Genomic DNA, 27,260 nt, shown 5'->3' with positions numbered 1-27,260 from the left:
GATGTTTAGAAAAGTGAAACTACACTGTATGATACCATAATGGTGTATGTTTGTCATTATACATTTGCTCAAACCCAGAGAATGTGCATCCCCGAGAGTGAGCCCTAATGTAATCTGTGGACTCTGGGTGATATGATGCATCGGTAGGTATGTTGATAATGGGGGACACGATGTGTGTGTTGGGACAAGCGGTATATGGGAAATCTCTTTGTCTTCTGATCAGTTTTGTGGTGAACCTAAAACCATTCTAAAAAATTCAATCTATTTAAATGAAAAAGTCACAAGTTTCCTTTAAGACCAGGATGGGAAGCATTTGTTTTCTCATTTGTCTCTTTCTCTGTTGCTGTGAAATCTCAGGCTTACATTGGATCAAAGAATTATATTATCTTTTTGTCTGTTATTTATCTTGTATCCTTTCCTTAACTTTGCTTCTCTAAAATTTACCTGATGAGTTTCCTTGAGAGTTGCAGCAGATTGGGTCTCACCACATGTTTGAAAATCATACTCATTTTCTCATTTGAGGGATCATTTTGGATTCTCCTTATTAAGTTGCCTTGTGTGTAACATGCTGCCCTTCTGTTTAGCACATTTAAACCCAACAGTGAATTTTTCTTAAATTGAAAAATATTCAGTGACTCTATTACAGCAGTTTTTTTGTTTGTTTGTTTGTTTATTTTTCTGTCATTGTCTTTCTCTTAGGCGTAACAAAAGTCATGTGAAACCTGTTTCCAAGGTGCCTGTGCTTTACATTTTGGTGGAGTTTCATTTGTGCTGACTGTTCTTGAGGGAGCTAATCAATGCACGTCTTTATTCTTTGCTGAGGAGGCTAGTAGTGTTGTCATCACCTGTTCTCTCTTTCTCTTTTTGGGGTTGGGTACAATTAACTTTCCAGGGTGATAATTTCTGGAAACATTTTCTCAAGAACAAAAAGACAGATTTTCTTTGTATATAAATAAAGAAGGCAGTTGATGCTGGGGGAATGAAGAATCCTTTAATAAAACATTGCCTCTCCTCTAGTTTGGCTCAACTGGGAAAAATGAATTTTATGTTCTTCAAGTGCAAAGGAAGATCAGAAAGAAAATTCTTGACAGAAGGCAAGGTAAGGATGCTTACTTTGGGCCCCACCTCTCTGGTGGACTTTAAGCAGCCTATTTCCAAATGGCATAAATTAAAGAACGAAAGTTATCTTCAGTGTGAGTGGGAATAAAGAGCAACTTGAATAAAAAGGTTGCCAGAATGTTTACAAATTACTGTTCTTTTTTTAGTTTTGAAGCTCCTGACAGACATAAGAAGTGTAGTTTTGCCATATTAAAATGCAGCATTACCTTATATGTAAACGTATTTTGTTAATTTCCTTTGATATTTTCCCTCCCTTCTAGTGGAGGTTAAACAAACTGCAGTTATGAGGCATTAAAAACATAAAATTGGAGAGATCCATAATTATAAAGGTAACCATTAATGTTTAAAATCCTAGATAATTATATCTTTTAAATTTCTTAAAAGTTCATTTTATTCACTGTGGAGAGAACCATAATGGCTCATCTTTACTTTTTGTATGTGTTTTTAATAAATGCAATTCCATTTACAAAATAGAATACATATGCTAGTGGAAGCTAATAGAGACATTGTTACTTTGTAAAGTCCACTATAAAATCTGTTAAGAAAATATTCTTTTTACTTTTAGAAAAAAGCAGAATTTCTATAAGTAATGCATGGTCATAATAGAAAAATTAAAATCAGAAGGAATTATAAAGAACAAAGTATAACTTGTCTACTTAATTTGTCCCAAGAGAGATAATTTAATTCATCTCCTTTGTTTTCTTTGTGCAAATATTTGTTTATTAACTATTTTTATATAACGTTATTTCACAAAATTGAGATAATGTTTTTGTTGTAGTATCCTTTTTTACATTAACATTGTATATGAGAATTTTTCAATGTCATTAAATATGGCCCCCCAAATATAATTTTAATGATTGTATTGAAGTTCACCAGTTGATGAATTAGAATTTATTTAACCACTTTTCTCCTTTGGGATTTTTAGGTTGATTGCTTTAAATTACTCTAAATTGGAAACTTGAGAAGTAAAGACATGACTTTATAAGATCAAAGATGAAATGTTTATCATCCTCAGAGAAGCAAATGTTTCATTTTATCTTTTTTATTTTTTTAAAATTTATTTATTTATTTTTTCAAATACATTTGTCTCTGTCTTCCCCCCACCCCTTTCCCTTTAAAGGCTCATCAGCTACTTGATGATTGAGCATCTTTTTGCAAATGCTTATCTTTGAACCAAAATCTTTTCTTCAGTGGACACATGTGATTCCTTCCACTAGGCTGTGAAAGGCTCTGTCTGCTGGATCCAGGGTTCTCACCACAGGAACTGGAACCAAGTGTGCCTCAGTAAATCAAAGATAAGGAGAGGAGGGTGTAATTTCGGATATGGTAGACCCCTGAGACGGACAGGAGTTTTAGGGCATTTCCAGTGTAAGCAGTGAATGTGACTTGTGGAGCCTTGGAGAACCAAGTGACAGCTGTCTTATAGTGGGCAGTTCACCCTCTGTCCTAGACGCAGTCAACAGTCCTGTGTTGTGGCTGCAGTGTGCCAGCACCAGAGAGGGTGCAGGTGAGACGTCCTGAATGAGACGGCGTTCCTGTACAGGAGACCTCGCAGGGTATGGAATGGGACAGATGATTCTAGTACAATCTTATAAACACAGTAGTAGAAATTTATAAATTACTCTGAGAACACAGTAATGTACAAACCTGTCTGAGTAGTTAGGAGGGCTTCCCAGGGGCAGGGGATTTCTTATGCTTATGGGTATGAAGGGTGTTTGTATGCCAATGTTAAGTGGCTTGAACTAGAGCCAGTGACCAATGAAAATATTACATTTTTGTGGTTTTGTACTCATTATTGGACTACAGAGTTGGGGTAAGACTGAAAGCATGCAATAACTAGTTTTCACACAACTATTCCAAGACATCCTGTAATGCCACTATACACCTAATAAAAAGAAAATAATACTATGTTCAGTAGTTTTTATTACTAATTCTTCATAAATCAGGAACTATTATAGAGTATGTATGACTACACAAAATAGTTTATGAAATTAATGTGGAATGACTCCTTCTCCCCCCAGACTTAATACATAAGCCATGTGAACACAGTCATCCTGTTTATTTTATTTGTCTCTATTCCTAGCACCTAGCACAGTGCCTGACATACAGCACATATTTAATAATGCATTCATGTCAGAATTCTGTTTAAGAGAAGGTTTGATTGATTCCATGAGGTTTGCCCATTATTTTGATTTTTCAAATGCCACAGTTTGAAAATCTATGTTTCTTTATTAAAAAAACACCCAGTATGAAAGAAAAGGTACTATTATAATGCAAGGTCCATTCAGTTTTCACTGAGAAGGAAAAACATTGCTCTGAGATTACAAATAGCAGTGTATGCTTATGTGAATTTTTTAAAATAGGGACACTTTTCTCCTGGAGTACCAGAATTTCAGGCTCTAACTGTTCTCTGTAGTTTTGGAAGCAAATATTTAAGACAGGGGTTTGAAGCACCCACAAAAGGAGATTTCATTTTAGAACTCTTGTCCATTTTGGTAAATATAGATATTGTAATTGGCATTTGGCCCCCATCCAGTTTCATTGATGTAACATGCCACCTGACTTATTTCCTTCCCTATTTTGGTAGACTCCTTTGTAAGTTGCTGAAAATCTAAATCAGGCTCAAATATGAAATAAATATTGGACTGAATCCTAGCAGAATAAAAACTGAAACCCAGTGAGCCCTGTAAATCAGCTCAACAGAATTTATATTCTGGGATCTAACACTTCAGATATATGTTCCAAGGGGAAGAAAGCTGTCCAGAAAACTGAAGACTGTTTAACTCCTAGCGCAGGCGGCCTACTCTGCAAAAAGAAAGCATAGTTGCAAGTCAGTTTACATTGCTACTGTGGTGTGCTTGATTTTTCTAGAAGGGAAATTTAAAATATTCTTGAAGTTTTCCTCTTTTTATTCTTTCATGCATATTACTTAATTGGCAAAAAAAAAAAAAAAGCCTTCAGGGACAATTAATACTTCTTTTCTAACATCTTCTAATAGTAATAGTTCAAATGCAGGTCCTTAAGAACTTCGATGAAGCCAGGTAAATTCAAGTGGTAGCATCTTGTCCATTCTAAGCTGTGCTTTGCCATTTTCCACTGAACAGTATCTTAGAGATCAATATAAAGGGGACATATTCATTCTTTTCTGATAGTTTATCCCAATTTATGGTTGTACTATATTTACTTAAATGTACATGCTGGCTCTGCCTCCTTGCTCTTTTTGTTAAAAGCCTGAAATTATTTTAAGTTGGCTGAGAACTTGAAACTCAGGAACAATAGAGCATTTTACAGATGGTTGGACTTGCTCAAATTCAGAACAAGAATAAGAGGCTTGCTTTTCCCAATAACGCTGTCCTCTTCTTCACTGTTCACAACAGAGTTCCAAACACTGTTCCCTAAAGCAGTGATTTCTGTCCCTGGCTTTGCGAGAACCCAGGGCATTTCCAGTCAGTTTTTGTGCTATGGTGAGATTTTTCAGAGAAAATATATAACAACTTGTTTTGTTATATATTATAAATTATTGTTTTAAATAATAAACTAATAAAATAACTCAATTATAAAAATACAGGTAGAAATTATATGCATTATAATTTTAAGTTATAAATTATATTGAACAAGCTTTCACTGTATTAATTTAATCACTAAGATAATAAAGTATAAATTATGTAATTATATATAAATGTATAATTATACAGTTTAGAAATTACAGTTTTAAATATATAAATATATTTAGTATGTGTGTACATTGACACCAATGTTTGTGTGAATAAACTTTTTCACCTTAATAAGAATTGCATTGATAGCAGTAAGGGTAGGAATCACCACCTACTGAGCACTTCCTTGTGCCAGGGCCGTTTACAAAAATTAGGTCATTTTAATTCTTCAACAACCTTATGAGGTGAAAGTATTACTGGATTAAAGGAGCCTGCACACATCAAAGCTCGTAAGACATGAACAGGAGTTTGCCAAGAAAGGAAGGGCTTCTTTTTAGGAGGTGGCCCACACCTGGACACAGTAGTGAGTGAATGCTCAAAGATTTGGCTTCCAGATAGCTTCCAGGGAATGGATGGGTTATATAGGGGAGAAGTCATTAATTGTAGTGACTAAGGGAGTTAGGGTTGTGGTCTCTACTGATTGGTCAGCACTAGGTTAGGGAGTAGCTGATTAGTGCATTTGGTTCTGATGTCAGCCATGGTGTTGTTTGTCTGGTTTTCACCACTTTTCTGGCTCTGAAGCTTGAAACACAACTGAGGACTAGATGTTACCTCTAGTTTGACTGAAACTCTGTCTCTGGGGTCAATGGACCCGAGGTTTTGTTCGTAAGGTTATTTGATGCTGATCTGAACCTCATTGTCCTCAGGGCTTAGTGATTAAGAGAGTGGACTTGAAAGGGAGAAGGAGGCAAGTAAGTCAGGGTGCTGGATGAGGCCAGTTTGAATCAAAAGGAAAGAAAGGAGAAAAGGTTGTATTAAGGAAGTGAGGTTTATACATGGTTATAAAAGGTTGTCTTCATCTTATGGGTAAGGAAATTGGTGTTGAGAAAGTTCATGTCACTTGCCATGCCCTTGACCATTAACATCTTACTGCTTCTTTATTAAATAAAATTGGGGAACATTTTACCAGATAGATTTTAAATTGGGGCACATCATCTCTTAGGGTGCATTTTAAAGGGTCACATGGAGGAAAACTGCCATGACTAGATTTGCAAGAAAGAGTTCACAGTGAAAATGTCTGTCTGCACTGACCTGCCCAAGTTGGGCTGGGGGGTCTGTTCTGAAGGGGCAGTTGGTGACTTTAGATGAGTAATGGCTTTTCATTTTCATGAACCTGTTCCTGTTTTCCACATAACAAAATGGAAAAGGGAATGGAGGCAGAGGTATAGGAAGAGGAGACCTTTGTGGAAACCAAATGTTGATCTGGCCCAGTTTTTGGTTCTAATGTTGGATGACTTGACTGGTAGATATAGGAGCAACCTTCAAACATGACTGACTGGCCCTGGCTGGGTGGCTCCGTTGGTTGGAGCATCATCCCATACACCAAAAGTTTACAGGTTTGATTCCCAGTCAAAGCACTATCTGGGTTGCAGGTTTGATTTCTGGTCGGGGTGTATGCAGGAGGCATCTGATCGATGTTTCTCTCTCTCCCTCTCCTTTTCTCTTTCTCTAAAATCAATAAAAACATATTCTTAGGTGAAGATTTAAAAAATTATAAATAAAATGACAGATTGGGCTTTGAAAATCCCTGTAATGTACTGTGATAGCAGGCTAGCATCCCTAGATTTATTTGCATAGGTGTGTGTAATGTGCATATTTGCCTGCATTTTAAACAGATAAAGACAGGAGTACAGGAACCTATGATATACGTGATACACACAGCTATTTAGTTTCATCTGAATTTTGAGTATGTACCACTGAAAAGTGAAAGTTCAAGAATTTTTTTAAATCATTGTTATGGAGGAGATGGGAATAGAGTAGCAAAAAAGAGAAATTGAGAAAGAGTGATTGATTAATGATGATTGAATGTTGGCGGGGGGAGTGTTTGATCAGAGATTTGTTTTCCGAACATTTGATCAAACATTTATTTTTGCTGGAATATGAATGAACATAGTTCAGCTCATTTTTGTTTATATAGAGTCAGCAAAGCAGGTAGGATGCTACAGCTGCTAAGCTGTGTGCTATTCTTTTGTCAGGCAAGAGGATATTTTTTTCATAGTTGCTGAAGGCTTTAAAATTTGTTTAGCATGAAATGCCCCATATAATGTCAGCAATGTTTAATTGAAAATTAATGCAAGAAAGCAAAAGATATCTGACAACTCACTTCATTTTTTGGTGTTCATCAGTATTCACAAGCATGGAGCAAAAAAATGCTGTGCTGAGTGGTGGTTAACTCTTTCCAACAAAAAGGCTTCAGGGTCAGTGTTCACTATAGTACTTATGCTCAGTGAAATTTGCAGGAGTCATTGAAACGAGGTTTGAGTAGCTTCTGGGGATAGGACAAACCAAATATAATACTAAATAACTAAGAGGGGTGTGTTGCTCCTCGATAAAAAAAAAAAAGTTAGCTATCAAAGAGGAATTTTTTTATGGTCTTGAAGCATTTGGCAGGGTCAGAAGCCTGACATTCTACATGAGCAAAGCACACAGCTGTATAAATTTTAATTTGCTGATTTTATGTTTGTTGTGCTGTTTTTATATTCACTTTGTGAGTGTGGGGTTGGTGTAGGAGAAAAAAGGGCTGGGGGTGGGAGAAACTTGTTTGTTTAATAATATCAATAATAACCACTGCCACTACAACATCTCAAGATTAGGCAAAAGGACAGGCACATAAATGTTTTGCTATTTAGTGATTTGAAAGAAGAGTGGAGTTTGTCATCCCAGAGATGTTAAATGGGAGATATTGTGTGATGGTCCAGGTATGTTGCAGTTATGGGAAGGAGACCCTGGAGAATCACCAAGGTTATCCCACACTCCCAGAGGCTGAGCAATTCAGGTGGCATGGTCAGGGCTTTTACCTCCACGCTGCCCAGGGCTTTATCTAATGCAACCCTCATCACACTGCTGTTGAGGAGGTTGCTATTATGGCATAGATGTTTGGTCATTGAGTTAAGGGATGGCAGAGTCAGGGCCTGAAGCCACCTCTCATGTCTTATACCTGCGTGGCACGAATTGCTAGGGCTACTCTAACAAAATAACACAAATTCATTGTCTCACATTTCTGGAGGCTCTAAGTCCAAGATCACGGTGTGGGCAAGGTGATTCCTTCTGAGGCCGAGGGAGAATTTGTTCCCTGCCTCTCACCTGGCTTCTGGAGATTTTCTGGCAATCTCTGGCAGTCTTTGGCTTGTAGAAGCATCACCCTAATCTCCGCCTTCTTAGTGAGATGGTGTTTGCCTATGTGTGTATCTGTCTCCAAATTTTTTTTAATAATAATTACTGTCATATTGGATTAGGGCCCACCCTAATGACCTCATCTTAATTAACGATAAATACAGTGACTATACCCAAATAAGGTCACATTCTGCATTACTGGGGGATAGGACTTCAATGCATGAATTTTGGGGAACCCAGTTCAACCTATGAAATAGACTCAAGAGTTTTTGTAGCAATTATAATTTTTGTTGATGAAAATTTTGATTCTGGTTTCACGCAGTTTTACCTCTGATATTTTTTTAACTAACAACAAAATAAAAGAATGGAGATTTCACTGATTCATGTGAGAATCTGTAGATACCTATGACCTCTTGCTTCTGTCCCCATAGTTTTTTCTGCTGTTCCTGTTTGCTTATCTTAATTGTAGAGGGGATTTGTCATGAAATATGAAATAGTGAGGTTCGGCCATGTTTTCATCAAAACAGCTAAGGAATTCTTTAAAGTAAATCCGTACTGTGATATTTGCTCTCACATAAAAACTTGACGCATTTAGGACTGAAAAATGTGAAAGGCTGATAGAGGAAAAGATTTTTAGTTTTTACCCCACTATTTATTTTGAATAGAGTCTCTATATGTGTTGCTTTATTTTTTTAACCTCCCAGCTGATGAATCTACCTAAATTGGACTTTTGGGAATCGACCAAAGTTTACTGTGTGATAAGTATAAAAGGACTGCCCATCTAATTAACACAGGAGCCTGAGTTTCTGGAGGCAGCAGCTCATCCCCCAACCCTCCCTGCCTAGTATAGTTGCACTTACTACTTGAAAAATATCACTTGCTTTCAGTGGGACTGCTTGTTTTCCCCTGTGGCATGGGCAGATTGCAGCATTGTTTCACAGACCTGCCTTTTGGAAGTGGGTCAGTAGGAAAGTTCTATTACCAGAAATCGTGTTTCAGAAGGCAACTATTCTTTCAAGCCAAATCACTGATGTGAAATAGAAAGACCAGCACTTTCTCTCACCTGTTTTAAGGTATTCTTCTTGGGTGAGGGTGGTGAGGAAACAAACATGCCAGAAGCCAGGTGGGACCTCAGCCCTCACCATCCACACTGGAGCCAAAGTATGGAGAAAAGTGAGACATCTTTCCAGAGAGCTGCAGATGCAGTGGAGTTTCAATTTTCTTTGTGGCATTTAAACTGTGTGATTTTTTTTTTAGTGTCAAAGAATAGAAAATTAGTTTTAATTGTTACTTATGAGGCACCATATGGCTACTGTATAATTCCGGCATCCCACAGAGCTGCATGTGCATATGGAAAATGAAATTAATTGGAAATCACACCCTGAAATCTATTATTAAGTTAATATAGCTAACAGCTTGTGGGGTGTCCTCATACTCAGCATGATGTAATTGCATATAACAGCAAGTAACTATAAATTCATATGGGAGACCAGAAGGGAAAAACAGAGGTCAAAGGGACAGGCTTTGCAAAGCAATCGCATTAATAATGGATACTGCAGTAAACGTTTCAGTTTCTCCTGTCCAAAAACCTAGGGTAGAGAGAAGCAGTTTAATCATATTCAAATAAGTTAATCGGCAGTCTTGGGAATTTCACAGCTAAGGGACTGGATTTGGCCAACTAGTGTTACAGTGAACTAAAGTCACTCTAACTGAATTTGTGACAGTTATTTAAATCAGAAGTTCTCAAACTTAGCTGTGTATCAAAATCTGCTGAGGAACTCTCAGAAACACTGAATTCTGAATCTGAGTCCTGGGATTTTGACTCATTAGTTCTGGATTTCTAAATTATTAAGAAGTATGGCAAGTGATTCTGATCCAGCTCAGATGGGGACCAGGGAAACGACTGGTTTAAGTGATATAGCACATGGCTCGATATGTTTCAATGATAAATCTGCAGCCAGTGTGTGTTCATTTTCCTTAATTAGGTTCCCAGCTTTAAAATAGTGTAAAATAAGTTAAAATAAAAACATAAACTAAGATCTTATACTTTAGTTGGTAAACCTAGAAATAGTGAATACTTTGATGTCATCTGTACTGTTTTTGAAATTTTTTAGTTTATGTGGGTCTCCTTCTCAAGACTGTGGCCTCAGGGCATTGGCTGTTTTATTCATCTTGGTGTTCAGTTCAAGACACAGAGTAGTAGGAATTAAATAAATGTTTATAGACTGGGAATATGAGTGTGAAAAGAGGAAAAATACTCATTTTTAAAATTAATAACTCCATTCTCATCATTATAGGCATTAGACATAGTCTTTATTCATCTAAGTTGATATTAACAGTAGTGTTATAAATTGCTACACAATTTGTGATATTAGTATAACCTTGTAATAGCTCATTCAGGACAGAATCCATGGATTTGCAACCAGGAAGGAGATTTGTCTAGTCTTTATTCCTTTTCCTGTGAGTGATAGGTCTGTAAACCTAAGTTATATCCATAAGAGCCACATCTAGAATTCTAGCTGAGAGACTCATTTATCAGACTTTTTGGATAAATAACAGTCCAGGTTGGTCTTTGTGCTAGTGGTGGAAGTTCCTTACAGGGGGTGCGAAGGTGCCCCCTCTCTGTATCTCTGAAACCTGCTCTTGTTTCTCTTTTATCTCCTACACTTTGTGCTGTCTCACGTTTCTACATTACCTGGGTATTATTTTTGTTCTCCAGCTTCCACTCTTCCATTTTGCAGGGCAGAATTATGTCCAGAAGTTCTCAAATGCTGTACAGATACTATGATGTTGAAAAACCTGTGTTATCTGGCTCAAAACATGCATAAGGCAGATTGGGATCTTACTGATGGACAGAGGGAAGGAAATGATGTTTTTAGGGCAACAGATCTGTTTGTGTAATCTGTGGCCTGACAAGCAGAGACCACTTGCTGTTTCTTAGTATCAGGGCTTGTTATCAGGGCTTAGTATCAGGGCATTGTTCCTAAACAATGGGACCCTGAATGCTTTCTGTTTGATACTTTATTTTGAAGTAATGTCAAATTTGTGGAGAATTCTAAGTCCCATACAAACAACTCCATATCATTTCTACCCAGATTCCCCAACTCTTAACATTTAAAAACAAGCTACAGGTATGATGCCTCATCACCCTAAACGCTGTGATATGTATTTCCCCAAATCAAGGAAACTCTCCCACATCCTCACCATTCAGTCCTCCAGGTCAAGAGACAGTGTTGATGGCCATGGCCATCCAGATTCCACCAATTGCCTCAACGGAGTCTCTTCTTTTCTGAACCAGGATCCAAGTCAGGAACACACGTTGCATTTAGTTGTCACATCTATTTAATCACCTCTACTTTAAAACATTTCCTTGGTGTTTCTCTTTCTTTCAAGTCTTTGTTTAAAAGTGTCTAGGGCTTTCCTTCTGTAGAATGTTTCTCAGCCTGGGTCTTTCCAGTATCCTGCATTCCTGGTAAATATGCCTGAAAAATCATGGGAAGCTGTTCACAGTTGGTCACATTAGGATGTATATGGCCTCTCCCACCAATGGTCAAATTGGTGTCTGTCAAATTTCCCTTACTGTAGATTTTACATATTCCCTTTGTAATTGGTTAGAACTTTGTGGGGGAGCTGTTCTGAGATTACAGGTATATCAAGTTCATCTCCTAACTTCCACCCAGCCTTGGCCTTCATGGACAACTCTTCACTTATCTCTGTGATGGCTACCAATTTGAAATTCTCCTTTCCATCATTTGTACACATTTGTGAGTTGGATATCTACTGTAAGGAAGTTTTTCCTTCTGTGTTATTTATTTATATCAGCAAGGACCTATGAATTCCTGTTTTGTTCAGTGGATTGTCATCCATTCCTAAGTCTTTGTGACATGTACTGTCTGACTTTCTTGTATAAGATGTCCCTGTTTAAAGCTCTACTTCTCTTGGTCTAGACCTCTCTCAGCCATTTCCCTCAGAAGAGATGCTATTCTTTTCAGTAGAGATGCTATTTGAAAACCAAACTCTGGGTGGTTGTTTGTGCTCATTATGTTGAAGTGTCATTGCTGTTAGGCCATCTGAGGAGAGAGTTGGTATGTATACACACACACACACACACACACACACACACACACACGTACATATATATGTATATACACTTTATATATGTAAATATATAAAATATATGTATTCATTTTACTCTGCATATACATGTTGGGTACCACTTTGTGTGGTATTGGAAACTATAGCCCCGCTTAAGCAAGGCCTTGAAAGAGGCCTGTAAGTCTTCACTGGAAAGCCTGGAATGTTGGCAGCAGTTGTGATCTGATGCTAGGACAGAGGGTTCTCATGGGAAATCAGGCCTGAATAATGCATTGTACCTTTTGAAGCTTGCTTTCCTTTGTCTAGCCCTGTTAATGTAAACTAGATGTTTAAGCTCCAAACAGAAGGAGTGAATTCCTGAATTCAGGAGCCATACCTTAACGGCCATCTGGCATCAGCATGTCTAACAGACCCTGACCTGAGGCAAACCTCTGTGTTCCTTCAGTTGTTATATATGAACCATATCTGTTTTCTATTAATATTGCCTTTAGGCATTGATCAATAAGCTTTGCATGCGTGCTATATACCCCTGCACATACAGATTGCAATAAACACCTCTTCAGGGAAGGGTTCAGCACATTCTCCACTAGAGGGAATCATCACCCCTTTCTCCTGGCAGACCAAGTTTGTCTGGAGTGACTCATTTTTTCATCCACGATGGCCAGGAGGACTCCACAGCATGGAGACTCCCGCATATACACATTTATTTACATATCCATAACATCAATAACCATTTCTTTGTCTACATATATTACAATAAACAGTGTGTTTATGTCAATATCTCCCAATTTCAACCCTGAATCTCAGAGTTCTTTCTAGCCTTCCACCTTTCTGTGTTTGGAAATACTTATACATATACTAATATATGTATTGTAATACATATATTACAATAAACAGTGTGTTTATGTCAATATCTCCAATTTCAACCCTGAATCTCAGAGTTCTTTCTAGCCTTCCACCTTTCTGTGTTTGGAAATACTTTCTGTGTTTGGAAGTAGGAAACATGGCTTTCCTTATCTTCCATATATATGTATTTCCTCAATCAATTTCTTGTAACCTTGTGGTATGACCAATTTCCCAGCTATGCTTTCTGCCCACCACCCATACCCTCTAATATCTGGTGTGTGTCTCTGTGAGCACTACCCTCTCCCCTCCCTCAATGACAGAGAACTTGGGTTCCAGGTGTGCTGCAGTACCTTTGTGATACCTTCCCTTCTCTCCTCAACACCTTTTGTTCTCAGGGACCGGGGGCTCCCCAGTGTCTCATGAAGTCCGTGATTGCCCGGAGTGAAGACTGTTTCCCAGTCTCCCTTGTAGCTAGTTGCAGACTTGTGATTTAGTTGTGGGCAATGGCAGCCAGTTTGGCGAGGAAGTGGGGGTGATGTGATGGAGGACTGTGATGGTTGTGGAGTCATGACATTAGTTCTTAATGTACCTCAGGATGTTATGTGAGAGAAAAATAAACTACTGTCTTACTTGAAGTTTTAAAATTATTATTTAAAACTTTTGGTCCCTCAACATCTAAGCTTATTGTAACTAACACTACTCCTATCATACGAGAAGGAAATGAAAATAATTCTGAATTCTATGCGACAGTAAAGAAGTGTGTAAAGGAGGCCTCACCAAATTTATGGAGGTGCAGTGAGTGCTGAATTTTATCTCTAGACCAAGTAACAGGACATATAGAAGTTTAAAAGAATGATTGTGTGTGGGGGGAGGAGGAGGTGTCTCCATTTGTCTCCACAACTATTAAAAATTTTTCCAACCTGTGTATCAACAGCACATGAAAAATCACTTCTACCCTAGCTGAGAGGGTGACCTCAATTACTTGGAGGTCACAACCTCATCTATGATATGGGATTTGAAAAGTATTGCCTTAGTTGTTAGGTTACTTTTAATCCCATTTAGATTTAGAACGTAGTAAACAGGTGATGAAATTTCTGAAAACCATATGATTAATCCTAATTAATTATTAATTATCTGCGTATATTTTAGTTAATGTATTTGTATTGTTTAAGAGAATTTTTTATTAAAGTAGCTAACAGTATATACTGATTCCATTTTATGCTTTCAACTTTGTAATTGACATTACTGTGGTAATTTTTATGTTGAAATATAAGGTTTTGACAAAGATCATAAACAATGTTCTAATGCTTTTAAAGTTCACTGAATCTTTTATTGGTGTAATTTAGTACTTGAGAAGGTTTTGCTTATTGGATCAGATAATTGAAGTACTCAAGAAAAGAAAAGGGATATATTCAATTAATAAATTTAGTTTAAAATGTTAAGAAAAATTAAATTTATAACTGATACTGATTGCTGAAGGGGAGTTTAGTGTGTCCAACTGGAGGTGTTTGGACTTTGGTCAAAGTCTCCAGGAAAGTGAATGTTAAAATTTTAAAGTTATAATTAGAACAGTAAAAGTTGCAAGTTGAACTTAAAGCCTCAAATGGATTTTTAAGGCTACAAATGTGCTCTTAGCAGCAAAGCCTCCCTAGGTCTCCAAACACATTGACACAGGACTGTTCCCCGCTGCAGTGGCTGGAACCAAGATGTGTGATGGACAGGGTTGTCATCCTGGCAGGGACTGGTACCAGGCTGGCCATTGAAGCTGATTTCTGGTGCCTCTACCTGGACCAACTGGTGAGATGGGAGATTATCAGCCCTTGGCAGATGAGCTGCTGCCCTGGGCAGCAAGATAGAATATTCACACCCCGTCTTGGTTGGGATAGAGGTGTAATAGAAAAAACCTGGGCTGGAGGTCACATCCCTCAAGTCACTTATGAGAGGGGACCCCCCGCAAAAAACGGAATTATTTCTTGGAAGACAGGCCCTTGTAGTATAGGCTTTCCCTGCTAGGCGAGTGTTCTAGGAACCCATCTGTATCAGTGTACCAGCAGGCATTGTTATGAGAGGCTACATTGGGTTTCACTTGAAATTTTTTTGGAAACTCCTTCAACATATTTGCCTGTTTCATGATGGGTGATTTACAAGTGCACCTACCCACAGTACACTGAGTGTCCAGCAGTTTCTGACCAAAAGTGGATGACCCCATGCCCCACCCTCTCTATTCACCTGATCTTACCCCAAGTGACTTTTTTTTTGTTTCCCTGGATGGAAAAAGTCCTCAGAGAGGAACATTTTACCAATGTGGAAGAGGAGAAACAAAAAAGTGGCAGAAGTACTAAGGCATCAAAATTAACAAGTTCAAAAACTTGTTGAGCAGTGGAAAAAAACGTTTCAGTAGGTATATTGCATCCAGTTGAGAATACTTTGAAGGTGACTGAAGTTTAAACATGAAATAATAAATACACAATTTTTTTTATAGATAAATTCACTTTTTTGGAGGGACATTCCCTCGTATTGTCCTTTGAAACCTAGTATCTTCAGCCATAAACTGGGGACTATTTTTAAATTACAGGACTATTGGGAGGATCGGTGATAATAGATGTTAAATCACTCATATATTGCTTGTCATATAGCAGGGACTCAAACAATGGTGGCATTTGTCAGAGAAAAATGTGAATGTTGATGGATTAGTTTAGGTACCGTTTGGGGTCAAATCAGAGGGTATAAGACATAAACCCATAAAACTCCATGTTCATTAGTCACCTTCCATGTCGCTAGGCATTGCTCAGTCTTTACATGGATTGCACCCTGAATTCACCAGTAAACTGTGAGATACCTTCTACTATCCTTTCCATTTTGTAGATTGAAAATACCTAAAGTTTAGAGAGGTAAAGTGACTTTAAAAACTATACAGCTGAATAAAATAGTTGAACCAGAATTTAAATCTAGGAATCCTGATGCTTGGACCCCTGTGGAGTCCACATCCCTGTGTGCAGGGCCGCAGGGAAGGTGGGGCCAGTATTGCCTCTGACTTTGTAGGATCACTCTCTGACATTTGTGCTCTACCAGTTTGGACTCCTGTCTTTTTTCATGTGCATGGTAAGAGTACCAAGAGAATACACTGATGCAGTAAGCTTGGTTTTATTACAGGATGACAGTATATTAAATCACAAAAACTCTTAGTTGTGTAGACAGTAAAATGAATTGTTCTTGAAGTTGCTAAGCCTTGTGACCTACCTGGACGTGCCCTTTCATGCAGCTCAAAGCAGGAGGTGTTTGCTGTTGTCGCTATTACCAAGTCATCATCTTTTTTTTTTTTCATTTTAATTGCCAGAGCCCAGAAGTCATCATCAGGAATTTTGCAGGCTTGCCTTCTCTCTGACCACTGTCACCTTACCTACCCCCCAACTTCTTCCACTGCCCCAAACTTGAAGGGGAGAGGGTAATGGATGTTCATGTTCGGGTGCCATACGTGGAGCTTCAGCTCTGGCTGGAGCCTGTGCTCTGGACTTTAGAACTGTGTGACCTTGGACAAGGGACTTTATTTCTTTGCGTTTCAGTGTCCTGATCTCTAGGAATAGTATCTCCTGCAGAGGGCTGATGTGAAGATTAAATGAGATGAGGTGCATAAAGTCCTTTGAACAGTTCTTGGTGGGTAGTCAGTGCTGAATATGTGGGGTCTTTAAGACACATAACGACAATCCCAACCACCATAGTAACAGTAACAGCAATAGCGGCAATGGTACTAAAGGACAGATAACCTGGTGTCCTTATAGTGATGTACAAACACCACCTAAGCTCAGTGTCTAGCTTGTTTCCCAGCTCATTTTCCCTCCACTGCAGCCTGCCTTAGGGCTGGGCCTTCCAGCACCAGTGTTGGGGAAGGAGGCATGTGCTAGTACAAGCTCAGTCTGTCAGTGAGGCCTGATGTTGAGTAGCTGCTGAGAGAGTCAAGGGACATGTTCTCTGCCAGGAATTGTGGTGGATGGGCCAGGGCCATGTATACTACAAAAAAAACATGGATATCAAAAAGGGTACAGACAAAAAGCAAGGACACATGCAGGCCCCGGAACTAAACACACTGTTCAAATGTAAAAGAAAACATAATGGGCGTTTATGGCACAGGCTCCTGTCTGTGATTTGGGGGCTACGTGTCTGTAGATTGGGGCTGCTCTGGAAGGCATCTGACCTTTTTTATCTTCTCGTGAACTTGTATGTTCTCGTCAACCATGAGCACATTTCATCATTTCTGAATGATTGGAAAAAAATACAAGATGGATATCTGATGTATTCTTAACACTTGTAAAAGTTAGTATTAGCAGATTTTATTATGCATCATAAAAATTACCTTGCCCAAAAGACAGTCATCATCATCATCTACCATTTACTTGATAATTATCATGCAAGTTTAAGAAGCCAATATTAGTAAGTATAAGGCAGGCATTGTGTTAAGTACTTTACTTTTTCTCCTCATAAAATACTCATAGTGAGTCTGAAAGGTGGGTTCTATTTTTATCAGCTTTATTTTATAGATGAGAAAACTGTGGTTCTATTTTCCAGCCATGGTTGCTTGAAAATACCTGCAGCTAATTCTGGCAAACACAGATGTTTGTTCTTTTAGGCCTGAACACCATGGCTGTCTTTGAACTGGAAGATCAGCTGCTGAATTGACAAGGGGCACGTTTTGCTCCTGCCCTCCATTCTGAGTCACACAGTCTGTGAAGATGGGTGGTGGTAAGCCCAGCAGAGCCCAGTGGCCTTGTTCTATGTACATGTCAGGCACCCATACAGTCTAATGCATGATAAGCTCATTTTAGAAATAGCTGCTATTCCCCTCCCCCACTACTTACAGAAATAATACATGTTCTTTGTAGCAAATTTGCAGTCAAAAAGAAGAAAAAGTTACCCATAATCTACCCCTCTCCAAATAATCAGTTAATACTTTGGTATATTTTATTCTTAATTTATCCTCAGTATATACATTATATATATATATACATATAAATTAATGGTATATATTTTGTATTACAGCAAGTTTTTTTCTCCCACTTAGCAATAATACTGGTACCACTCTTACCCAAATAAACATGTTGTATTTAAATTTTAAAGTAGTTCTTCTTTGATTGTAAGTGACATAAGCAGTCACTATAAAAAGTATGAGACTATGAAGAAGAAAGTAAAAATCATTTGAAACCCAAACCCCCATAGATAACCGCTCTTGACATGGGCTTTATATCATTTCAACCTTTTTAAAGGCATTTATACCTGTGTTTTCTGTTTTCTAAAGTTTTCAAAAGAGTAACGCACTATAGTTGGTAACATAGATATGTTTTAGCTTTTATCTTCTAAATATTTTCTGGTGATTTTCTTTCAAAAATCCTGCAGGCTTATCAAAAATCTGGAGTCCCACAGTGTTAAGCTTCTGGCAAGTGACAGTGACATTGACAATGTAGAAGAGCTTTGGGTTAAAGGTTGTCATTTTCGTCACTCTGTCACTTAAACATCAGACCCAGGCTCCAAGCATCATCCTGGATTTTCTGGAAGTTGCAGGTACCCCCAGGAGAATTTATTTCCCTGTTTGACTTGGGATAGTCAACACCAAATTCCCAGGACAGACGTGTGTAAGGAAGCATCTTTGGTACAGTTATTATCAGTAGTTTCCCCTGAACTTACAAAACACCATTGCTGTGAAAATTCATGTTTTAAAATGATTATTTTAAAAAAATTACATATGTTCATGGTAAAAAAAAGTCCTGTTTGAAATTAGTACTTTGCATGTCTTTGACTGACTTAGGAATGTTTCAAACAGGATTTTGATGTAGAGTTGGTGGGGGCGAAGTGGATTCCTTTGTAGATACCATGGAATGGTTGCAGACCTCGTGGGTGCCTGCTGTAGGCCAGGTATTAGGTGCTGATCTTTGTGCTGAGGTGTACACATTGAATATTTGTTTTGTTTATTTCAGTGAAATTTCAGTTAAGAGACTATAGATCCCTATTGACAGTGCTGGTCTATTTGAATATTTTGTACTAAGGATACTGTTATGTGTTCTCAGAAACAATAATGTATTTCTTGATTGGAATTTGAATCATACAGATAGATACACAGGGTTCAGCAGAAGTAGCACCTGCTTGAGTGTGATTGGTTGGGTAATAATATGGGTGTAATAATTGATAGTTTTATCTTGAACATTTCTCCTAAAATGTCATATGGTGTGCTTGAGTGTGATATTGGTGTGTTACAGAATTTCATGCTTCTGATTTTGTAATAAAAAGGGGCATTATTTGTGCCAGACACTGTATGTGTTTATCAAAACCTGTTGAATGGTACACTTCAGATTTGGGCAATCACTGTGTGTAAATTTTATCTCTCTCCAAAAAGGAACTGTGAACAAATATCAAACTTTAGTTACTGATATGTTTATTGAAGCATTTAAGGGTAACAGTAACTTTGAAATGCATGAAAAAAAAAAAGGCAGGCTATAATGGATGAAGAGAGATGTGATAAAGCAAACAGAGCAAAACAGCAGTGGTAGAATCCAGGTGCTATGTGGATGTTTACTTTTTCACCTTTTCCATGTGATTGGAAATTTTCCTAATAAAATGTTGGGGGGAAACCCCATAATGAGGCTGTATGTGAAGAGGTTAAAACACAGTCTCTAGAATTTTCTTTCTGGCTTAAACTCTGTTTCTTGTTAGCTCTGAGACTGTATTAACTCAATCTCAGTTGGGTTATTTGTTAAATATGGCTAAGGAACAGACAGCCCAAATCTTATTTCATAATAAGCTCTGTTATAACAGACACTGATTATGATTTCACAGTGCAAAGGAAGTGATGTTTATGAATGAATGGCTATACACTGAGGGCCCACTATGTGCCTGGCAATCTTATTTGGTCATTTTCAGGAGAATGAGGTGATCTCACTCTGCATCATGCTATGTGTATGCCCTTCAGTAGAAACTCGCACATTGGGAAGGGCATGAGGGGTGGGATGAGCAAAGCTAGAGTGGCATCATTGACTTTGACAGAACGCTTCCCTGGCTCTGTGGGTCCCCCTTGGTCTGGCATAACCTTTGAACTGGAAGGCCTTCAGAGGTGGATGGCGTCTACTTTGTTAGAGTCTGTAATGTTCCTGAGTTCAGCTGATGTCATTGATTGTCAGAATGGCTCCCTTTGTGAAAGGCTAGGCTATCTCCTGTTTGGGGTTATTCTGTTTTTAGCTTTATGGACAAGTGTTCTGGGAAATTCTTCTAGGGTAGCAAAACCTTCCCCCAGACAGCCTAATCATGTTTATGCATTATGATAGCCTGTTCACCTCATGCTAGGAGGCAAGAGAAAGGGCTCAGACCCTGGGAGAACCTGCCACAGGGGTAAGCACACCAGCCCCAGGGGAGGAAGAAAGGAATGTTCCAGGAAATTCTGTGGAGGTGTGTTTACTTCTGATGTCTGATATGCTGTTGGAAACTAAGGTGGAAAACAATAAAAACTACAGTGTTGGAGGAGACAGTGGGATATAGAACAAATATTGGCTGCATTTTGGAGGCAGAGCAAGTTGTCATAAGTCAACTGCAGAGGAATTTTGAATGTCCTTGGCAGAGGGGAAATCAGCCAGAGGTTGGGCCTGGTTTGAGAGGTAAGGGCTCCTGCGAGATGATCTCTGGGCTGTGGCCCTGAGAGCACAGGGCTCCCAGGTTTAGAGTGAAGTTGTGCCTGACTGAGCCCATCTCTCCTGGAGAGTGTATCCTCTGGGATAGAGACACTGCTGCAGAGGAAAAAGCTGAGTTACCAGAGTCTCAGCCAGCCTGCTGGAGGAACACCTCTGAAAGCACCCACTCATGAGAAGCTGGAGGATCTTCCTTGATGATGGAAGGGAGAAACCTGGAGGAAACAACAGTGGTTCAGTCGGTGGACCACATGTGGCAGAATGAGGACAGTCACTGGACAGTGGAGCAAATTCAGAATACAACCTATGAGAACACCTCTCACCAAGTGAGGGCCAGATAGAGGAGTTGATTTAAATAAAAGAAAATAGGGAAATAATAAGATTTCTAGTCAAGAAGGTAGGAGATCTCAGAATACTGGCAATATGGCTGTGAAAGTAAAACGAACACCTTTAAGTCTGGGTGCAGCCAGACATTATTATATTACATACATTTTAAAGTTCAGTCATTTCTGCTGGCTCTGAAAACAAAAGCATCATGTCAGTTCTAGTCATGACACATGTTTTCCGTCCTTGTTCACCACTGGTTATGATCAACAGGAGATCCCCTTTTATATCTCAGTTGTCAGGTAGCTTCGAAAACGTCTGCCATTAAAGGGGGGATTTGCACTAGCCCAGGCTGTGAGCTCAACATCTCCCACATTGTGTGAGCTTAACTCCCACAGTAAATCCCTTGTCCATGACTCAGACTGTTTCTGCTCCACTAATTGAACCTTGACTGAATGTATCTTTGGTTTGAAAATGAGAAAAAAAGAAAGATTTTTTTATAGCTGGTTTCCCTTTATTCTTTTCCCTTCAAATGTACCACAAAATCCTTTGGAACTATGTTCATAAATGCTTTCATCTTCCATGACTGTTTCTAGGATCTGTTGAAGTTATAAATGTTACACAGATATTTTTATTAGTGTATATCATTAATTTACCCTGTAATATATATAAAACACAGTAGAGATTTCTCCTGTAAAAACTTGTTTCTTTTTTTCCCTGAAAAATTGTCATTTTTCAAGTGACTTCATTTGCAAAAGATTTGTTTAATGTCCTGTGGTTGCAATCTTACAGTATTAGAAATTCTTTGATTAGCTGTAGGTACTTGAATAAAGTCACGTGGATATTATTGCCATCAATACTAGGACATTCTATACTTAATCTTTCTTATAGAAATATATATTTTAATTTAATAGACCAAATATAAGATTGGTTCATTAGTATTAAACTACAGAAAGAGTAAGATATTACAACTGAATTGAGACTTTCAAGAGGTAATTTTTATCTAGCTTTGAAAATTTTATTACCATCGAAGTGTGTATTAATGGTTAGGAATCTAATTAATAATAGTGAAAAAATCAGAAGAGTGGGCTAATTTATCATTATAGATTTTAATGTAGCCTTTAATGTAGTAATAAATAAACAGTACTTTTAAGACTATGGCAACATGAAAAAACCGTGATTTATCACACTTAAGTATAGGAATTATTGTAGGAACTGAAATTTAAATATTTCCCCTGAAAACAAAAGCATATTTTGTGTTAAGGTAATATTATTGTCTTCTTTATAATCAAACTGTTCAAAGTGGCATTTTCATGGAATAACTACTTTAGATAGTATGAATCGATATGCTTTCATATTTAATAGGAAATTCAATATTTAAAACTCCAGTAAAAAGCCTTATCATTAAAGGTTTTCTTAATGTGAAATAGTTTCTTCTAGGACAACTTCCTGTTTGTATCACAACACCCCTGACCTAGAGATGACCCTAGTTCTATCTTTTATTTATATTTGAAAATCACTGTAGTAGGCACATGCGATTTAAACTGTGATGGACAGCAGTAAGATGGAGAGCCAAGGATCCCTAATCCCAGTTCAGTCAGGTATGTGGCCAAGGGTGGAACCGTTTATCCTGACATTTAGTATGTTTGAAATTCTCTCTTTCTACATTGATGAGCCCATGTCAGACATGTTGAAAGTTGAAATAATTCTGTCAGTCTCAGAGATGCCATTGGGCATATGGAAAGAGTCACTGCATTATTATCTTTTCCCAATGACCTAGTTAAAACTTGAGGAAACTGGAATACGGGAGATACTATAGTAATGATTGAAGAGTTTTAAGTTTGGGTTCTAGGGTCATTATGAAAACACAGAAGTTAGTTTGTTTCCCTTGTGAAATTGGTCTTAGACCTCTAACTTATCACTCTATAATTATATGTTGTTTATAAATGTTCATCTTTCTGTGATATTCGTCCACTCTTGGCTCACTCTCCCCTTTTCCTTGCCTTGCAGTAATAGGTAAATCTGAAATACTTTTTAACTTTCTCAATTAAGGAGTCCATCAAACCTCATGAAAGGTGATCACCATGTAGAAATTGTACTATACAGGTGTGCTAAAACTAGATATTCCAATTTTGCTGTAGTCGGTGAACCGTAGAAATCACAGTTCCCCCTACAATTCCAGTGTTATTGACTCGAAATAGATGATCATCATAGTAGCCATCTCACTGCAATATCACTGTGAAAAGCGCTGCATTTGCATTTAGGAAAGTGTTATGTTTTTGAAGAGAGCAATGCTGAATAAAAACTAGTTCAGTAATACAAACATTTGATTCTCCACTAAACTGCTTTAAAAAGATAGTTGAAAATAACTTATGTTTCTCAATATTATTGATAACATAATATTATTGATAAACATTTTCAGACATTTGCCATGGTCATTTTGCATTATGGTTCCCAACTGTGTCTTGTGAACAATATTTTGCATATACATGTTGTTAGAATACTGTCTCTAAAAAGCAAAGTGCACCAGCTTTACTAAGCTTGCCTAATTAAAGACATTTCTTGTTTATTCTATGTTATACTTTCCTTAATGAATTTAATTTTTTTTTTTAGGTTTAATAATGTTTCCAAGAATGATTATTACCCAGCATGGGATTATTGGCGGACTATAAAGTTGCTATAAAAATGTATTATTGTAATTAGAATAACACTTGTTGTGGTAAAAAATGAGAGGAAAACATCTGAGAAAGCATTATTTTAATGTGGCTAACAGAGCTAAACGAGACCATGGTGGGGGATATTTTTAGACTTTCTAAATGGCTGTAAATACTGTTCTTTTAAATGACCTGGTATTTGAGAGTCTTCCATATCTGTAAATTTATCAAGTGTATTTCTTAGTGCTTTTTCTCCTAAAATACATATGAATGATAGCAAATGGGTTCCCATCACACCAAGTGGGAATCTGACCATGAGCACTGCTGTCCATCAGCAATCCTCTGGGAACGGAACACAGTAAAATGCATGTGGCGCATGTTTTGGCTCCTGCATGCAGGGTCATAGTTAACAGCAAGGAATTGAGAGGTACACAGACCTGATGATACCAACTCAGAGTGCACTAATATGGTTATTAGTGCATAGATAGGTATGACCTTTTTCCATACAAAACCTATTAGAGAAGGTGGCTGCCCCCTTGCCCACTCCCCCAGCCCTCTTTTTACCTTGTTATCTTAAAGTATGCTTAAGTAATCTTATGTATTCAGACAAAAATAGAATTTCATGTATGGGACATTCTTTTGTAATTCTATTTGGGAATAGGTAGCTAACATTAAAAAAAAAAACCTTAGAAATTTGTGTGAGTTTTTGGAAAAATCAAGTCTTTAAATAAAATGGAAATAATGACATTAAGTGTGAATCAACTTGGTAAATACTGAATAAAAAGACTAGTGACTGCCTAGTAGTATTTGGTCACTTCACTTAATTTTCAGTACCTTGAGTAAATAACCACATGAATTAAATTGCTTCATGTGAGTTTCCCTCAAGATGAGAAAAACTTTCTTTACTTTGAAGTTCTGATGTGTTGTACTGATTTAGCCCTTGAGATCTAACCAGAAGAGATGATAGTAGTGAACTTATTCTTGGTCTGGAGCATAAGCTGCAGAAGATGCCCCTGGATTGTTTCTCTCCCTTTTTCTATTTGTCTACCTGATTATACAGCTTCACAGTGTTCCAGGTGGTTGCTTTACCAAGTGGGTGACATGAGTCCTTTGACACATGGTCAAATGGTGACACATAGAATTGACAACACTTCATTGAGGCTACAACGATTTCTTTGTTTTGGTGGTTAGTGCCTAAAGCAGATCTGATCTTGCCTGTGTGGTGCCAGTTAACAATACCCAATTAGGTATTCTGTCTGCCTTTCAAGTTTTGCTGCTAGAAAGCTTGGAGGGAAAGTTTTTTCTTCTGGACGAGAAGGACATGAAGAATGCTAATGACAGTGGAGTGCTGGTTATCCTCTTAAAAGAATTTGAAGAGATCACGATTAAAAATCTGAATAGACAGAGAAAGGTGTTGTTTTCATGGATATCTTAAAGAGAAATTATTCCTATATACCACTCTTTTGGTTAATTGCTGAGAATAATTATAATCATGACAGATACCATATTTTTGCAATTGTTTTCAGTGTGCCAGGTGTTGAGATAACCATCTTACCTAGTATATTTCAATTACTTTTTTACATCATACAAACACTATAAACTATTGTGACTATTTTACAGATGGGCATGTTACTTTTACCTTCCTGAACCCCTGTCTTGGGTACAAAGGAAGTGATAGGTGGGGTCGGTGGTGGTCACTTGGCTCTGTTTAACTCTGAAGTTCTTGCTGGTAGTGCTGTTCTTTACATTCATTAGCATGAATATGCAAAAAGTTATTTTTGCTTGTTTCCTTTCCTCCTGAGTTTCTGCTAATAAGCAGTCATCATAGCTTGTTTTCTACTCAGTCTGATGGGAACCCAGTTTATTCTAAGACATGGTTTGACTGATGTTATGATGGTTTATTTCCAGGGCAGAAACAATTGTCAGAGTGTATAGATTGCAGCAAGGAAAGAGCTATGTTCGCTTCTGACAGAAAGTTAACCCTGGTTTTCTGAATGTAAGCAAATACAATAGGAAGGAAGACTAAGCAGGAGAGACAGTAATCTTGAATAATGTCACTACATCAGATGGAGTGATTGTCTTACCCAGTGCCTGGTGTCAAGTCCTTCTGTTGCTCCTTTTGCCTTCCTGATAAAACCCTCTGTTGGAACCTTTCGTTGCATGCATGCCTACCAGTAACAACATCAACAGTAATAGCTGAAATTAGCGAACACTTACAGAGCTCTCACTTTACATGAATGGTCATTTCTGTCCAAGTGGAAATAATGCTTATGAAGCTTTACACTATATGAAGGCAATAGGTGAACTAATTGATTGCGGCAACTCTTTCATTAGTCATTTGACTTTTTAAGATCTTGGGATAAAATATTTACATGTATTACCTCTTTTAATTCTTAAAATAATTTTCATCATCAGTTCACAATCAAGTAAACTGAGTCTCAGAAATATTAAGTAAGTTGCCCAATGTCATGAAGCCAGGTAAGAGATGAAGAATGGATTGAAACCTGGATCGGCAGATTCTGAACCTGGTATGCTGAGTCAGAAAACTATTGGAGACTTAGAGAAGATGGTCAGACTTTGTTCTCTGAATTTAGACAAATAAGAATTGCAGAGGATGTTGGCTGTAGCCTGAAGACGAGTACTGTTTGGTTCATTAAAAATTTGATTTGGGGACTTTTTTTTTTCTTTTTGAGGACTAAGGAGGGGAGCTCTGCTGTTTGCTGAGGCCCTGTCTCCATTGCTGGGCTTCTTTGCACATTCAGCTTTCCTGCCTGGCCCATAAAGACATCTGAGTTCATGACTCTGGCCTCAAATGTCAGGAACAGACAGTTCACTCTTTTTTTAAGTGAGAAACGAAGATTCAACAAGCACTTTCCCTTGGGATGTATTGTTACTCTGCCAACATTTTAAAAATACTGCTTGCTTTTAGTTTTAATCTATTTCCTTCTCCTTTACCCAACTCTGTCAATATATAGAGCAACTGCTCAGAACACTGTTGGTTTCTAAGAATACAGTTATTAAATACTCCCTTTTCATCCTGTCTTTGAACCTTTCCTTTTGTAATATTGTCTTCCCTTTGATATCTCAAATGACTGACAGATAGTTAGTTTCTCTGACTGGCAGATTGGTTCCTCTGCCACACGGGAGTGTCATTACATAGTAAAATTAATACTGCAGCCTGGATTTATTTAGCATCTTCTGACACTCAAAAGAGCAAGGGAACACATGCCTTGCTTTCCCTTGGGATGATGGAGTATTAGATTAAACTGGTATAAATATTTGAATGTCCTCAATAAACAGACTTTGTTTTGTATTTAGGCACATTGATGTTTCTTGAAGTTGTTTATTGCCTATATTTTCAAAGTTGGTTGAAGAGAGCTTTTACCACCTTTATATGTCATTACTACTTTCCTTGTTACTTAAAAAAAAATTTAAATCAACTACCCACTCTGAATTTTCTTTTTCAGATGCAAAAGAAATTGTTTTAAAAGCCCAGATCTTAGCTGGAGGAAGAGGAAAAGGTATCTTCAGTAGTGGTTTGAAAGGAGGTGTTCATTTAACAAAAGAGTAAGTCCTGAGGTTTTAATTCCTTGTCAATGGGCCAAGCAGTTTTAGAAAATGAGCACTGAGAGAGAGGATTGGGATGGAGGGTAGGAGCCAGAGCCAGCAAATGGAGGAAACAGAGGTAGATGCTGGCAATACTCCAGTTTTCTTTTGCTCCCATAAAAGGA

General features: G+C 37.8%; 1 protein-coding gene across 1 annotated transcript in view; it reads left to right on the top strand.

Annotated features, from left to right (window-relative positions):
* Positions 1-27,260, top strand: part of SUCLG2 (succinate-CoA ligase GDP-forming subunit beta) — a 299,815-nt gene that overhangs the window by 101,505 nt on the left and 171,050 nt on the right. Inside the window, exon 3 of the mRNA XM_054594876.1 lies at positions 26,997-27,096. Within this exon, the coding sequence (XP_054450851.1) occupies positions 26,997-27,096 (100 nt within the window). The remainder of the gene's footprint in view (positions 1-26,996; positions 27,097-27,260) is intronic.

The sequence above is a fragment of the Pteronotus mesoamericanus genome, unplaced genomic scaffold (genome assembly GCF_021234165.1).
Source record: "Pteronotus mesoamericanus isolate MK-2021 breed Mesoamerican mustached bat unplaced genomic scaffold, CSHL_Meso_final scaffold_54, whole genome shotgun sequence".
Taxonomy (NCBI): Eukaryota; Metazoa; Chordata; class Mammalia; order Chiroptera; family Mormoopidae; genus Pteronotus; species Pteronotus mesoamericanus.
This window is presented reverse-complemented; position numbering and strand designations above follow the sequence as displayed.